Here is a 14,758-nt window from a genome sequence, read left to right as displayed (position 1 = left end):
CCCCATGCCCGCTTTTCAGTACCTTTTTGGGGGGCCCATCAGGCGAGTGGGTGGGGGTGAGGCTGCCTTCGGGCTCAGAGGGGCTGGAGTCGCTGGAGGACACGCTGACAGAGTCCATGCTCTCCCCAGAGCTGCCACTGGGGGGCGACCTCGGGCTCTCCTTCACCGGCGTGCTGCTCACCACGGCCTCCGACCCCAGAAACAGCCTGGCCGGGCAAGGGAAGACAAGAGGGAGGCGTTGGAGAGAAGCAGGTGGACCGGCTCCAGAAACCGCAGAAGAGAAATGAGAAGTTCTCCATGCGTCAGGCTGGAGGTGTGGCTCGGTCAGTGTCCGAAGCGGGCCAGTATATCCCGGCCCCAGCGGCGCTGGGCAGGAGGGGTCGGTCATACTCACAGACTCAGCCTCTTGACCATGCTCTTGCGTGGCTTCGGGGAGGTGGGGCTGCTGTCGCCCAGTCCTTCAATGCCGCAGGACAGAGTGTAACTGCAAAGCAACAGTGGAGGGGAGAACATAAGCGAGGAAATGAGAGACCAGCACAATCTCCTTTCTACTCCTATTTCTATTGTCCAAATCTGGAGGGCCTATCTAAAAAGGCATAAGCTGTCCATCACAGTCCCATCAAAGCAGAACAGAATTAAATACAGCTGCAAATGGCAATTATATAAACAGTTTCCTTTATATAATATCCTTTATATAATTGCCAGACTGGCAATCTGACTGAGCCTGGACCGTGCTGTAAGGGGGAATGGGCAAATATTGCCCAATCGAGGTGTGCTGTGTTGGTACAGATCTACCCAAACAGGACCAGGGCTGCAATTCAAGCAAAAGGCGCTTCTGCCAGATACTAACTCAGGGCTGTGTAGGCTCTCCCACCCCCCTTTTCCTAGATTTTCATTTACAGCTACTTTTCAGAACGTTTGTGTGTTTGTTTGGCACTTGGATGTTGTGTTACAATATGCAAATGACGGTCAAATAAATTTGGATTTTAACACGTCTTTACTCCAGGCTGTCAGGCCACTAAATGCGTTGCTCTGGAAAGGGTGTGTAGTCGTTCGTTAGGACCAAGCGTGTCAGGCGATCGTTCCTGCGTGTGGGCAGTGCATCGGGCTCGCCAGGAATACAGAACGGCGGACACGGACCCGAGGGACCGAGGGACCGAGCCAGGGCAGGAGCGGAGCAGGCTGCGGCCTACCTCTCCTCCTCGCTGTACTGTGGCTGGCTACGGAACCAGCGCAGGAAGCCGGGGTCGGGCGTCAGGCAGTAACTGTTGCAGGCCGACTGCAGGAGCTTGATCTGGGCGATCACTTCAAACTCCTGGAGGCGGGGGGCAGAGAGAGAGAGAGAGCGGGATGAGTCTCCCCGATACCCTACACTCTTGGCTCCAGGAAAGGGGGAGGGGATTGGAAGACAGTGAACTCACCCTGCGCCTCTTCTCAAAGTTGATCAGGCCGTTCTGCAAGAGAAAACGAGGCACTGTCAGAGTCTGCGCTCGCACGCACGCGCACTCCACCCCAGCTCCTCTGCTCCTTGCCCTCGCTCGGGTGCGAGTTCACTGCAGGGCAGCCCCTGCATCGGACCCGGCCTGAGAGAGGAGGAGGAGGGCAGGGATGGGGGTGTTTCGCGAATGAGGGCAGTAGTGGGGCAGCTGAGTGGGCAACAAGGGCAATGCCCGATGACTCACCTCCACAAAGTCGGGGAGCGCCGTGTCCAGCATGGTGAGGTCCGTCAGAAACGTGCCCAGGTAAGGCACTGTCCCCTGCATTGCACCCTGGGAAGGGAGAGGGGACGCGGTCAGTGGGGGTGGGCGAGCAGAGCCAGGCTGGCACCGTCCCCACACGGGTAGTCACACGTCACTCACACAGACACACAGAGGCGCACGCTCTCTCTCGGCTGTCCCTCACCGTGTCCCTCTGCAGCTGCAGTCTCTTGTGAGTGCGCTTCTGGTGCTCCTTCACACTGCTCTCCAGACTGGCGAACTTGGACGTCCCCTCCTGAAGGCAGAGAGAGGGGCTCGCTCACTGCGCAGTCACACAAGCTTCCCCGAGAAACAGCTACACAGCTCGCCGGCAGCACGCAACACGAAAATATCTCAAAAAGTGGGCCCTTTCCCAGTGCGCTCGGGGTGCCACCCCTCATGGCAAAGGTGGGTGTTTAGGTATAGAGGACTGGGATGAGGTGTAACGGTTTCGTTTTTCGGGGTTACCTTCATGAGGAGCTCGCGGCTGGTCAGGTAGTTGTTGTGATCCGAGAAGATACCAGACAACTCGTCAAAGGTCTGCATGCTGTCCCTGAGAGCGGAGGGGGGAGGGGAGAGGCAGAGAGCACAGCTTATCAGGACACGTCTCTGAAGGGGCTACTCCATGGAACAGCCTTTAAATCACAAGACACTTTACCCCAAGAGTCGCGGGAGAGTGGAACAAACTGCACAGCTACCCTATAGAAGCCGACATCCTGCAGGCCACTATCAGCTAAGAGCTAACAGCTGGATGAGATCTTTGTATCGCTATCTACCAAACAAGCTAGAAGCACAGAGTATTCTCTTATCGGGGACCACTCTTATGCCCTTATTAATGACAGTGATTAAAGCTGCATCCAATGCCAGATGCAGACCTGCAGACCAGCAGGCACTCGGACTGATGGATGGACCGACAGAACCGAGACGGGAGCAGGGACTCACTTGTGCACGCAGGCCCAGGTCCGTTTGAGGCGGTACAGGGGGTTGGACTGCAGCGCCGAGACGATGGCTCGCAGGGACGAGAAATTCTTCCGGATTCGGCACTCCTGAGGGGAGGAGAGGTCATTCGCAAGGCAGCTTGGGAAGGTCAGAGACCGTGTCCAGCCCCACTGCACTGCCCAGTGTGCGCATGGCAGAAGTCGTGCTAATGAGGCAGATAAAACTGCAGGAAACGCACTCTGGAAATAGCCCCCGCCATGTATCGGAGTCAGCACTGCCACACAGCGTGGTCTAGCAGGGTGAAAGCTGGCTTGGACGTACACGCGCTAATGTTAATTAGCGAGGTAAACTGCGTTGCATTTTGATAATCTGTTGGACGCAATCAGGCTAATCAGGCTGCCTGGGCCTCTGCTCCAGGTCCATAACAAAGCCTGCTTCCCACCCCCAGACTCCAACACACAGCCCACCGCTGTGCCAGAGAGCCAGCTGGCCTAGTGGGGCCATTTAGAGAAGCGCAAGGGCCAGAGCTAAACAACAAAACCCATGCAGATAGGAGAGAACGTGCAAACTCCACACAGGAGGTGATCTATGCTGGAATAACACCTCTAGCCCAGGAGCTGCGAAGCAGCAGGGCCGACGTCCAGATTACCCTCCGTGCTGGTCGTCATTCGCCCCTTTCACAAACACGTTACAGACCATCGGTCTTCTGCAGAGTCGTTAGGCCTGCTGAAGACGAGGTTCCCGAGTGGCGCTTGCAGACCCGGGGAGCAGGGCCGGCGGCGTACCTGCGCGATGTCGATCCAGCGCTCGATGATGCGGGCGCGGAGGTTGGGCCGCAGCTCGCGCCCGCGCAGCACGGTGCTCACCACGCAGGCCGCCACCGCGTTGAACTGCGTGATGGTGGCGCGGATGGTGGGGGCGCTCTGCTTGTTCTCCTTCTTGTCCCGCTGGGACCAGATGGAGCCCAGGCAGTGATGGGGCACCACCTTCTTAAACAGCTCCTGGGAAGGCGAGGGAGAAGAGCATTGAACCCCCCCCGAAGGACGGGAGGAGGAGACGCCCTCTGCACCACCGCAAAAACACAAGCCTGGCCCACAGACTTACCGCGTCCATGTACGTCAGCTGTTCAGCCACCAGGTCGGCCTCGAAAGACAGGAAGTCCTCCGGCACCTCGATCTCTACTTCCTCCTCTTCTCCCAAGCAGAAGGCAGTGTTGCCTTGGAAACCACCTGAGTTGAACAGGAGGTGGGGGTCAGGAAGGTGAGACATGTGAGCCAGTGGTGCCCAGCTGTGCCCATGCCCATGACCATCCCACCACACTCCACTGGCACTGGAGCTCTCCCCAGGAGGAGCTGATCCACGAATGGCACTTCTCCAGACAAGGCTTTGGAGCCAGAAGCGTGGCACTACGGTAAACCGCGCCGTCTGTGCAGTCCCTGCCAGCGATTTCTCCCCCGGGATTGGGGCCCAGGCTCGGGCTACCCGCTCTGCCCCGCTCCCTCACTCACCCTCCGGGTCGGGGTCCTGGGCCGCCTGGCCCCGGAGCTGCTCCAGCAGGCTCCGAGCTCGCCGCGCCGGCTCCGACCCCGGCAGCGCCCTCTGCAGGTACCCCAGCACGCGGTGCAGGTTGGGGTATTCCGGAGGCTCCTGGAAATCCTCCGGACACTGATCCAGCCAGGCGCGCAGGATGGAGGCCAGAGCACTGGGAGACGGAGACCGAGACAGGGAGGGTTAGTACAGACACAGAGGCACAGCGGGGCCACAACGCGACAGGCAAGGAATGATGGGACAGCTGTGCCCAGCCCCTCCCTCTCAATGCTTCATCAGAGCTACAGGTGAGCAGGGTTAGCCACAGCAGCGCGGAGCTGTGCTCGGGGCTTTGCGGGGCTGCGGGTTCAAACCCCCTGCTCTGCAGAGCCAGGCTCTTGGTTTCAATGACTCCCTCACAGCGCCCAGCAGTATAAATGAGAACAAAACGCATCGGCATGGAGAAAAGGCAGACTGCACAGGGCCTGGAGTGAAACAGACGGACAGCCGGGGGGTGGGGTCTTACTTGCGCACTGCTCCGCGGGTGTCAGTGGGGCTGGGGGGCTCATTCTCCACGCCCTCACCTTCATTCCCGAACCTGAGAGAGAGAGAGGAGGAAGACCGTTACAGCGCACGAGGGAACAGGTCCGGACAGCAGGGCCGCGCGCGTTCCGGGGCGTACCGGTCGAGGAGCAGACGCAGCACGGCGGCCGTGCTGGCGAAGGCCCGGTAGGTGGACAGGAAGATGCTGGTGTAGGTGAGGTCGTTGTCCCCGAACGCGGTCAGCAGCGTCTCCACCAGCCTCTCCAGCGTGCCCGCCCGGATGCTGCGGATCTTGCAGGTCTCCAGCTGGCTGACCGTGTGGCCGGGGGGAAGCCGGTCTCCTTCCGCCTGCGAGAGGGACAGGGGATCGGTCAGGGGCGCGTCCTGCGGGACAGCTTGCACACACGTGCCGAGAGGCCCCCGTATCCAGCTCACTGGGCATGCAAACAGACAAGCGATTCAGGGGATCGCCTGCTCGGCCCTCCTAAAAGACAACCATGTCAACACAGAGCCACTTCCTAATGTCGCCCAGTTTTTAGCGGCATGTCTAGCCACAGCAACAGGAACTTGAAGGACAAGCCAACCCCTCTCTCCATATCGGGGCTGTATTCCCCCCCCCGAGCCCACTACTCCACCACCCCACCCGAGATCTGGCATTGGGCGATGGAGATCAAAAGCTTATATTAAACTCGGCTTTTCTGCAATACTCAATAACCCCGTTGGGAGAGAAAAGTACAGCATCCAAAACGCACGCAAGAGCCCAGGGCTCTGAGACACGCCAAGCATCAGACCTTGCCTGTAAGTGACAAGCAGCGAGCAACGTGCATCTGAAGAGTGAAAAACAGGAAGAAAATTCAGCGATTGTAAAGATAGCAACTCTGATACAGGCATTTCCTTTAATGCCCACCTCCTGCGATTTGAGAATTATTCTTTCACAAGGAACTTGATGAAAATCTACACATACCAACCCTGTCGCCTGCTCGGTTTATATCCACCACTGGTGCCGCCTGTTCACAGACCACCACTAAGAACATTAAACAAGACCACATTCTCTAAATCCAGGTGACTGTCTTCTAGAATCTTACTGCCATCCGGATGATCCCCTAGTTTGGTTCTTTGCAACAGTAGTAAGACTTCTTGGTCACTAGTCACTGTTCAGCCCTGTCCTCTTGACACAATTTCCCAGTGCCTGGGTATGTCCCCCGTCTCGGGAAACTGCTGGAGGAGTTTATTTCACGCCCCACTGGACACACCTCCAGTGCAATAAGAGATAAGTGCTTCTTTCTTGGACCTGTGACACATCTGCCCCTTAAACACCGACATCTCCTGGATAGCTTTGTTCTTCCCTCCCTGGGGCACAAGGTCTGTCTCTTCCTTGCTCAACCCCCGAGCGAACTACTTATTTTCTGCTCGAGCCACTTCTCCTTCCTGGCCATAACGTTTCCCATGATCACCCCCGAGTCACTTCATCCTTTACCGCTGGAACGCCAAGAAAACCGGTCGTCACTGCTCGTGTTGATCTCTCGGGGCCTGACGTCCTGTTGCGCCGTGTCTGAAATTCGCACAGGACCAGGGTGGAGAGGGGGAGACCAGGGCCCACTGCAGCAGGAAACACCACAATCTGCTTTCAATCACAGCCCACCCCCACCCCCCCCTCAGCTAGAGCTGTCAGAAAAGAGGAGCGCGGCCCGTCGGCCTGCCCCGATCAGGGACTCTGCACGAGAGAGAGAGAGGCTGGAGAGTCTTCCATCGAGCCCCAGGAAACGAAGTGGAGGAGGGGGTGCCTTCTTCCTGCCATTTTTTTTAAGTCTCCACTCGTTTTCTTGCAAAACATACTACATCTGGGCAGGAGGGCTGATCCGGGTGGACAGAAGTGAAAGAGATTTTGGCAGTATCTCCAGTTCCGCACACTGTCCCCACCCCCTCCTTCGGCCCGTTTAAGGCTGCTCTGGCCTTCCTCTCCTGCGCAGCGCAGGCAGGCGTGAACTACACTAACCCCCTATCCCTCTCCCAGAACCCCACTGCTGCTGGGGCAGTGAGCAGACGCTTTCACAGACCCTCACAACAAAATCTTTATTATTACTATTGAGGCTCATTCTTTGTTGCCTAAACAAAAGCCGTGACAGAAGACAGGAAACTTGACTGTGGAAAGTTTCCTCTCTCCTCCCCCAGTAAAACTGGTGGCTGCTTCGATTCTGGGAGGTATTTGGAAGTCTGGGGTTAGACTGGCTATTTCATGGAAGAAAATTACTCTAAAATCCCAGGGCAGTGTGGCAGAAAGTGCTGACTCAGCCTATGGTCCTCCCTGGACAGCCAAGACTGCCCGTGTCCAGTTTCTACAGCCAGGCATATACTTCATCAGAGTCTGTTTCTCCTTGCTGCCCTTACCCTGTTCAGATACCCATCTGGCTAGTGCGTGTAGAGCTGTTTGTCTTGTGCTGTGATCGGGTTGACTCAGATTCCTGGTATACTGTATTAACAGTGCTCCTGAAGCTGGCTGGTGTCACTGTGGCTCAGGGCAGTGAGCTTCAGGACCAGCTGTGCTTCTGCGGTGCCTCGCGAGCTGATATGTTTGTATTAACTCCTCCCTCTCATTCTCCGTCTGGTGTTAATGTACTTTACAGTCAAGATGGTCTGTGTGAGTACGACCCCCTCTGTTTTTCAGCACTGTGTTGATCTACTGCAGCATTCAGGCGGTCTGTATTAACCTGGCTCAGCGCTCTGTTCTAACCCTCTGCACGCCCTGCTCAGCGCGTCAGTGCTGGGGAAGAGTCCTGTACACAAACAACCTCCTTCACCCATCGGCTCAGTGCAGAACAGCAACGCCCCACCCCTGACGCCAGGGAGCTGCAGCTGGCCAGGGGGTTAACCCCCACTCTGCGGGGGCAGGGAGGGGGAGGGGCCAGCAGTAACAGAGGACTTGCCCCACCCCCTTCCCATCTCCCACCTCCGCCCCCCTCCCTGGCAGCTCCTCCGACCGCCCTGCAGGGGTGCCAGCTCGAACGTGTTCTTATCCCGGAGGTCACAGTCCTGAGCCAGCTGGGGTCAGGGACAACCATTAAGAACTGAAGTAAGCTTACAAGAAAGAAGAGGCCATTCAGATCACCTAGGACACTTAGTAGCAACTGATCCTAAGATCTCCTTCAGCCATTTCTCGGAAGAAACTAAGATATCAGCTTCAACAACATGGCTAGGCAGCTTGTTCCATTCTCCTACCACTCTTTGTGTAAGAAGAGTGCCTCCTCTTCTTGGTTATCAGTGCACATCCACATCATTTTCCCTTGTGCCCTCTGCTTTGTCCTTCATTGCAGATTCTGAAGAAATCCACTGGGTTGATTTTGGCCATATCTCTTGGGGATTGGGAAAATTTCTATCAGGTCCCCTCACAACATTCTGTTCAAGACAAACAATTCAGTTGTCTCAGCCCCTCACCGTAAAATCCAGACTATCTGGTTGCTCTTCTCTGGACTGATTCCAGAGCAACACTACCTACTGCACAATGTGGTGACCAATATTATAAACTGTATCCTAAAAGAACCCTTACTTGTGCTTTATACATATGGAATAATGCAATCTAAGCTCTTTAATTCCACTTCCAGATTCATTTTTCTAGGGATTTTTTTTCCCCCAAAGCATTACTAAACACACCAGCTGTCTGTAAACAGATTCTCCTTAATCCTACACCTTGAATGAAAGCACTACCACGTTTTGGATGACTCAACTTCAGTTCTCCGTCTTTCCTGACTTCCATTACAGTCACATTAATAACTTGCCAATAAGTGGCAAGCACTGTGCAATGTTATTTTTTTGCCCATCTGCTTTTCCATGAATCCACACAGCAATTGCGTAGAAAATGTCCTGGATTTTATTTAATCTAAAGTGGAGTATGTGGCTTCTGGCCTCCTCGTTGGCGCCACAGAGAACAAACACCTTCAAGAAGCCCAGAATCTCAGGAACTCAAGTCTTTCCCGGAAGACAACCTCCGCCGTCTCTGCTGAAGACAATCTGACATTGTTGCTTTCAGGCTGAAGCCGACATCCACTGGCTTGAGTGACCCTAGAGACCAGGCTCCATTTACCACGCTCAGTGTGTCAGTCGATACAGTACTCGGGTCTCCCATTCTCCTCCACCATGGGGGCTCACATTTCAAAACACCAGAATGAGTCAAGTGACTAAAGGCGCAGCAAGAGTAACAGCACCAGAGCCATGATCACACCAGGAGCTCAAGATCTCCATCAGCACAGTGTTATCTCTGGCGGGGCAGGCTCTAGACTCACCAGCAGCCCACAGAGTGACTCAGATCACATCAAAACAAACAGCAAAGAGACCGTCCTGGCACTCCACCACTGCAGTGAAGAATCCCACAGTCAATGTTAATCACACCACTGGCACCGAGACCACCCACAGGGCAGGAGCCAATTGCCTGGGAGTGGCAGAGACGTCCACAAACCTGCCCCAGGGCCTGTCGGGGTCACAGAGCAGCAGCAGCAGCTCCTGGGCATGGAGGAGACCCCCAGATCAGACACTGGTTTAGTGGGGACTGTTGGGCAGCCAGATTGCTCAAGTCCAGAGTGGAATTTAACAACCCCTTCCGTTACTAACGGCACCAGGCACATGGCTGTGCAGCTTGTTCCCCACTCCTACAACCCTTCATGTAACGAAAGAACAGGAGACACCGTATAAAACATTTTAAAAGCACTATTTAAAGAATAGATGGGACTGTGCTCACCCCCAGCCACCGTGCTCCCTTGTTGGCTGCCTGCTGGATCTGGATCCTCTTCAGAGTGACATTGTAGATGGCCCCCTCCTCCACCTCCTCCCCCCAGTCCTGCACCGAGCTCTGCTGGGGAAGACAAACACTGTTACACCTCGGGGAGAAGCGGGGACAGGATTCACCGATACACCACACGGCACATCTGACTGCACCCATAGCTGTAAAATATCCCCCATTACTAAAAGCACCTGAGAAACGGCACCTCCGCAGTGTCGTCACCTGCCCTTCCCACGATTCCTCAGGAGAAAGTGATGCCCTCACACAAATCTGCAGAGCAAGCTTGCACGAAGTGCCCAGAAGACAAGAGCAGATTCTCCCAGAGCTGGCATTCTGACTGGCAGTAAACAGCCTGGAGGTCGATTTGTGAGTGACTATATCTGCAAGGCATGGAATTTAGAGATTGGGCAGCACACAGGGGGAGAAGGGCCATACCACCTCCTACTTCACAGAGCACCATCAGCATCACAGTGAGAATCAAAAATAAAATCTACACAACTGTAGGAGCGCGAGAGACAGCCAAGAGACTGTCAGGACAGGCCTAACAGGGCCAGAGAAAAGGAGAGCCCCGGTGCTTGAGCTGAAACTGATCCAGAACACACACACACACACTCTCCAGCTCGCCCACACGGCTGAGAACCCCCACACGAGCTGCGAACCAGGGAGGCAGAAGGCAGCCATGACCTGGTCTGGCACTGCCAACCCCTGGGGGGGGGGGGGGGGGGGACACAGGGGGTACTGTGACAGCCGGAAAGTAAATAAAACAATTTCCTCTCCCAAAGAGCACGACCCCCCTGGGAGCATAGAGTCACTGGCACAAGGCCCTGTGCTTCCGAGAACCCCCCCCACACACGTCTCCCTGTGACGCCAGGGTCAACAGATCAGCAGGCTGATCCTCCCCAAGATGAGATCTGGGAAGGGAACGAATTCGCCAACGGTCACTCCCGTTGCCGAGGGAGGGGGGCAGAGTTCACCGGGACTCCACCAGATCATCTTTCACCTTAGAAACATTAAGCACATTAGGCAATTCCTATCAATGTCCCATGCTGAGTGCCTGATTCATGGACTTATAACATCAAGGCTTGATATTCCAACTGTTTATGGGCTCCCCAACAAGTTGCAATATGTCCAAAGCTCTGCAGCTGGACTACTAACCTACACCAGACCTTGGCAACCTATCACACCTACACTTGAGTCTCTACATTGGTTGCCTATAAAGGCGCAGTACCAATATAAGGTCTTGTTACGGACTTTCAAGGCTCTAAACAGTCTGGCTCCATCACACAGTACATCTCTGACCTCCATGTTTACACTCCCTCCCATAGGCTCTGGTCAGTGGAGGCTGGTCCCCTGCTCACTGTTCCCAGCACTAAATCACGGGCTTGTGGCGACGGTGTCCCTTCTGTTGGTGCTCCAGTGTTATGGAATAACCTTCTTCAGACACTGTGAGACAACGTCTTTGACTCTCTTCAAATCCAAATGTCAAACTTTCCTTTTTATCAAGGTCTAGGTCTGATTGACAGGTGTCCTACACCTGTATAAACCTCTATGCTCTTATTTTACTTTGTACTGTACTTTTTTTTTTGTTACTCTTTATCACTATGTACAGCATGCCTGGTTTAAAAAGGTGCTTTATACTGTAGGTAAAAATTATCATTAACCGAAAAATAAACAGCGCCAGCAGATGCCACGGTTCGGCGCAAGCAGCAGCCACCAGACGCTCCAGTGACGCTTGTCCGGGCCGCACACTAACCCCCTGCCCCGCCAGAGGTGCGCGCCACCCCACGGCTTGCGCCGAGCACCCGGAGCAGCCCAGGGGTTGTCGGCAGCAGGCGCGGCGCACCTCTGCCACCCACCCGCGCGTGCCTGCGGGCGGGGGTGTCGGAGCAGAACTCATCTCATTAGTGGTTTTGCACCGCCATGCTCCTGCTCCCCACAAACCAGCAGGCTGGGGAACAATTCACAACGCTGGAGACACCCACAATCCCATCATCTACACACACACAGAGGGAGGGGGGACCACACAGAGGAGGGCTTGCAGCAACACACAGCCGGGAGCCACTGCCAGCTCTGTGTGGGGTCTGCGTCTCCCTACCTCACACTCCTGGGAAGCAGAGGGAATTATTTCCTACACGCAGCCCTGTCTCGTATCGGGAATGGAGTCCCCCCCCAGAACACAAACCACCACCCTTTCCTCTGATTGCATGGTCTCCTGTATGAAAACACTGGGGTGTTCCTTGTGGAGAACTCCCCCTGGAGCAGGCAGGCTGCGTGGGGTGACCCAGGTCCTCGCACTCCTCACCGACGGTCAGCCCAGAGGACTTCTGCAGGGCAAACCGCAAAACACTCCCCTGACTACGAGAGGAAACTAGGGGGAAGTGCATTCAACACTGACAAAAGGAGGCCAATCTTTACACAAAGGGTGGTGGGAGTATGGAACACACACTATGCAGCCATGCTGTTGTAGCCGACACCACGGTTTCTTTCAAAAACAGCTGCATCAATTACTAATTACCTAACCAGCTAGATGAACCGAATGGCCTCTTCTCGTTTGTAGCCTCTCTTAACTTTTTAAATGAAAGCCACATGCGTGAGGTCACTTAGAAAAACACTACTGCCACAAAGGACCACCAGCAAACCCTGTTTGTCGTTTTCGGGACAAAATGGGGGAAGATATTTTCCCTGGATTGTGCGACTGCGGAGGGTGGGAGGCGTCTGAATTAAAGTGGCGTTTTCCAAGTTGGAAAGGCCCAAAACTCTTGGTACATCGTCGCACACATTTCAGGTCTTTAGCTAGACCAGGCTACAATGCCCAGCTACGAGTCGCACTTCCAAAAGAGCGAGGGGTGTCGAGACAACGGCTCCCGTGTTTCCGTGGGCACAGTGTCCGCACACGGACAGCTCAAGGGTTAAACTGAATCTCATCTCCCCCTGCGCACACAAACGATTCTAACCGCTCCTGGACGTTGTATATCCCACCGTCTCAGATTACAACTGAAAGAGACGGACGGACCACTGGTAAAAACATTAATCAGCAGGTCGAGCTAAACGCTTCATAGCGTACTGTAGGTACCAGAAGCCAGCACAGCAATTAGCCCTTTAAAGTTTACCACAGACGTGATTTGAAAGTTCATCCATTAGGCACAGAAGTATATACATTCGTGTACCTCAGAGGAAAGCGCCTATCTTTTTTTAAAAAAAAAAAGTGTTGTTGAAAAGCTGTTGCTGAGGGACTGTCGTGAGGAAAAGTGAATCGGAGAACTCCCTCAGGGAAACCTGGTCAGATTCTGATTGTGTCGTCCCTGCCAGGCGCTACACAATCTGAATCAATAGGAAAAAGTATTATCCGCGGCCGTGAAATTTCCTGCAGAGATTACTACAGGATGCATAGTTTTCCTACTGAGTCATGCACTCCCACACTGCACAACACTGCCGCGGTGACCGGCGCGTCCCTGCGACCCCCAGCCGCCGGACGACGAGAGCACTCTGTCGGACCGCCGAAGTGTCCCGTCCCGCTAGCGAGTAACAATCCCGTCTGAGCGGCAAGGAGACCGCAGAACAGCAGGCGCCTTCCTGCCTAAATGCCTTACGGGTTAATGGCTGCTAGCAGGACAGACCAAGTGACTATACAGCGGAACAAAAAAAAAACTTCGTAAGCATTCTCGCACAGACGCGTTTTAATGAAATCCAGATTGAGCCTCGGCGACGAAAACAAGCGCCTCTTCCACTTCCACGAAAACCCTGACGAGGCGAGAAGCCGTTTCCTTTTCAGTGGGGGAGAAGAAGGGTATATAAATAATGTCTCCTGAAGTTGGTCTGTTTCCACTAAAACGGTCTCCGAGCTGGGAGAAATAATAACATTACACAACCAGTCAATGCAGACAGCGGGATAAACGGACTGGCTGCGAGAAGGTACAGAAACTTCTGAAGCACGAATGTCCACACCAGACAGGAGAAACTCCGGGTGAAAATATTTCCCTTCTTCCCCCTGTGAAATAAGTAGACTTTGCCCCCGTTTTTTTTGCTGAACAGTTTATGCTCAGCTTGTAATGACATTGTATTGGCGAACTAAGCGCCGTGCAACACCATCCGAAATCACTTTGGGATAATTGCAGCCGTAATAACACAAACCCCCTCTCTCTGTGCACGCAAAGGAAACCTCTTTGGAAAACTTGCAGACCGTGAGGCGCTCTCAGTTTGAACTATTGTCCGTCCTTCATCCAACCCAATTTTTTGGCAGTTTGTTATTTTAGCTATCGCCGTGCTGAAAAACACATGACTGTAGTGACTTATTTCACCCCCACAAAACGGCCCTGACCCGTGTACAGACGGGCTGAAGAGAAAAGCACAACACAAACGTTGTTTTTCTTACTATGAGACACAATAACTTGACAATGTTTTCTGGCCTCACCCCTCCCCTTCATCCGCTACTTTCCCATGACAAATACAACCCCCCCCCCCTCCTCCTCCTCCTCCTCGACCCATCCTGTCCCACGGAGAACAGCCCCGCACACAAGCCCACGGGGTGGGGGAAACAAAAAAAGAAGAAAACACCGTGCGAGTAAAGCGGAGTCCCAATTACCATCTTAGCTTTCCAGGCGAATTTCATCGTGAGCGTTTCCCGCATGGTCCGTTCGGGGCATGAGAGCTGGTTTTCTCTTCCCCGCGGCGCCGCGGCGTCACAACTTTCAGCTCCCCAGCGTTTATTATTGTCCCGTCTGAGCGCATCTACTCTCGCCTTCCCTCTCTCTCTCTCTCCTTCTTCACACACACAATCAGTCCCAGCTTTCCTCTTTCTTCTGCTGTCTTCTCCCAACTCCCCCTCCGTCCCTCCCTCTTGAAGTCTCTCTCGGCGCTCCGTTACTCAAAGACTGGAGCTCCGCCCCCCGGCTCCTACTCTGCGACCGAGCTCCGACACGGGGGTTTACCCTGGAAAGTACTCGGGTTTCTGTTTTCAATACGCGACGGTCAGGCTGCTTTCTCTTTAGAGTGGCACAGCGTTGTTGCTTTTGTTATTATTCTTAATGCTGCCCACCCTGAAAGCCATGGTGGCAAACGTGCGAGGTCGTCACGCGTGTGTATTCTGGCACTGTTTGTGTAAAGCTAAGCGGTTTGTGTCTGTGTGTGTGCAGCTGCGCAACACCTGTCCGAATGTTTGGGAAAGAGCGTGTGTGTGTGTGTATGTGGGGGGGTTCACAGCACTGAACCCCCAAACCTCCCGTCGAAACGCCCCCCCCCGCCG

General features: G+C 54.4%; 1 protein-coding gene across 8 annotated transcripts in view; it reads right to left on the bottom strand.

The window, feature by feature from the left end:
* rgl1 (ral guanine nucleotide dissociation stimulator-like 1) overlaps positions 1-14,758 on the bottom strand; it is a 49,678-nt gene that overhangs the window by 3,702 nt on the left and 31,218 nt on the right. For 4 of the 8 annotated variants that reach the window (XM_088599208.1, XM_088599203.1, XM_088599201.1 and 1 more), the window contains exons 2-15: positions 9,475-9,585; positions 4,885-5,093; positions 4,729-4,800; positions 4,184-4,377; positions 3,780-3,904; positions 3,461-3,676; positions 2,679-2,782; positions 2,205-2,289; positions 1,903-1,992; positions 1,683-1,769; positions 1,422-1,454; positions 1,194-1,315; positions 395-484; positions 23-206 (exon numbers count right to left, since the gene is read on the bottom strand). In XM_088599208.1, the coding sequence (XP_088455334.1) occupies positions 23-206; positions 395-484; positions 1,194-1,315; positions 1,422-1,454; positions 1,683-1,769; positions 1,903-1,992; positions 2,205-2,289; positions 2,679-2,782; positions 3,461-3,676; positions 3,780-3,904; positions 4,184-4,377; positions 4,729-4,800; positions 4,885-5,093; positions 9,475-9,585 (1,722 nt within the window). Of the gene's footprint in view, positions 1-22; positions 207-394; positions 485-1,193; positions 1,316-1,421; positions 1,455-1,682; positions 1,770-1,902; positions 1,993-2,204; positions 2,290-2,678; positions 2,783-3,460; positions 3,677-3,779; positions 3,905-4,183; positions 4,378-4,728; positions 4,801-4,884; positions 5,094-9,474; positions 9,589-14,098; positions 14,704-14,758 lie in introns of those variants that run through there. The other 4 variants (XM_088599207.1, XM_088599200.1, XM_088599206.1 and 1 more) reach the window with 3 other exon arrangements.

The sequence above is a fragment of the Lepisosteus platostomus genome, chromosome 11 (genome assembly GCF_059453375.1).
Source record: "Lepisosteus platostomus isolate fLepPlt1 chromosome 11, fLepPlt1.hap1, whole genome shotgun sequence".
NCBI lineage: Eukaryota > Metazoa > Chordata > Actinopteri > Semionotiformes > Lepisosteidae > Lepisosteus > Lepisosteus platostomus.
The sequence above is the reverse complement of the archived record's forward strand: the minus strand, read 5'-3'. Positions and strand labels throughout refer to the sequence as shown.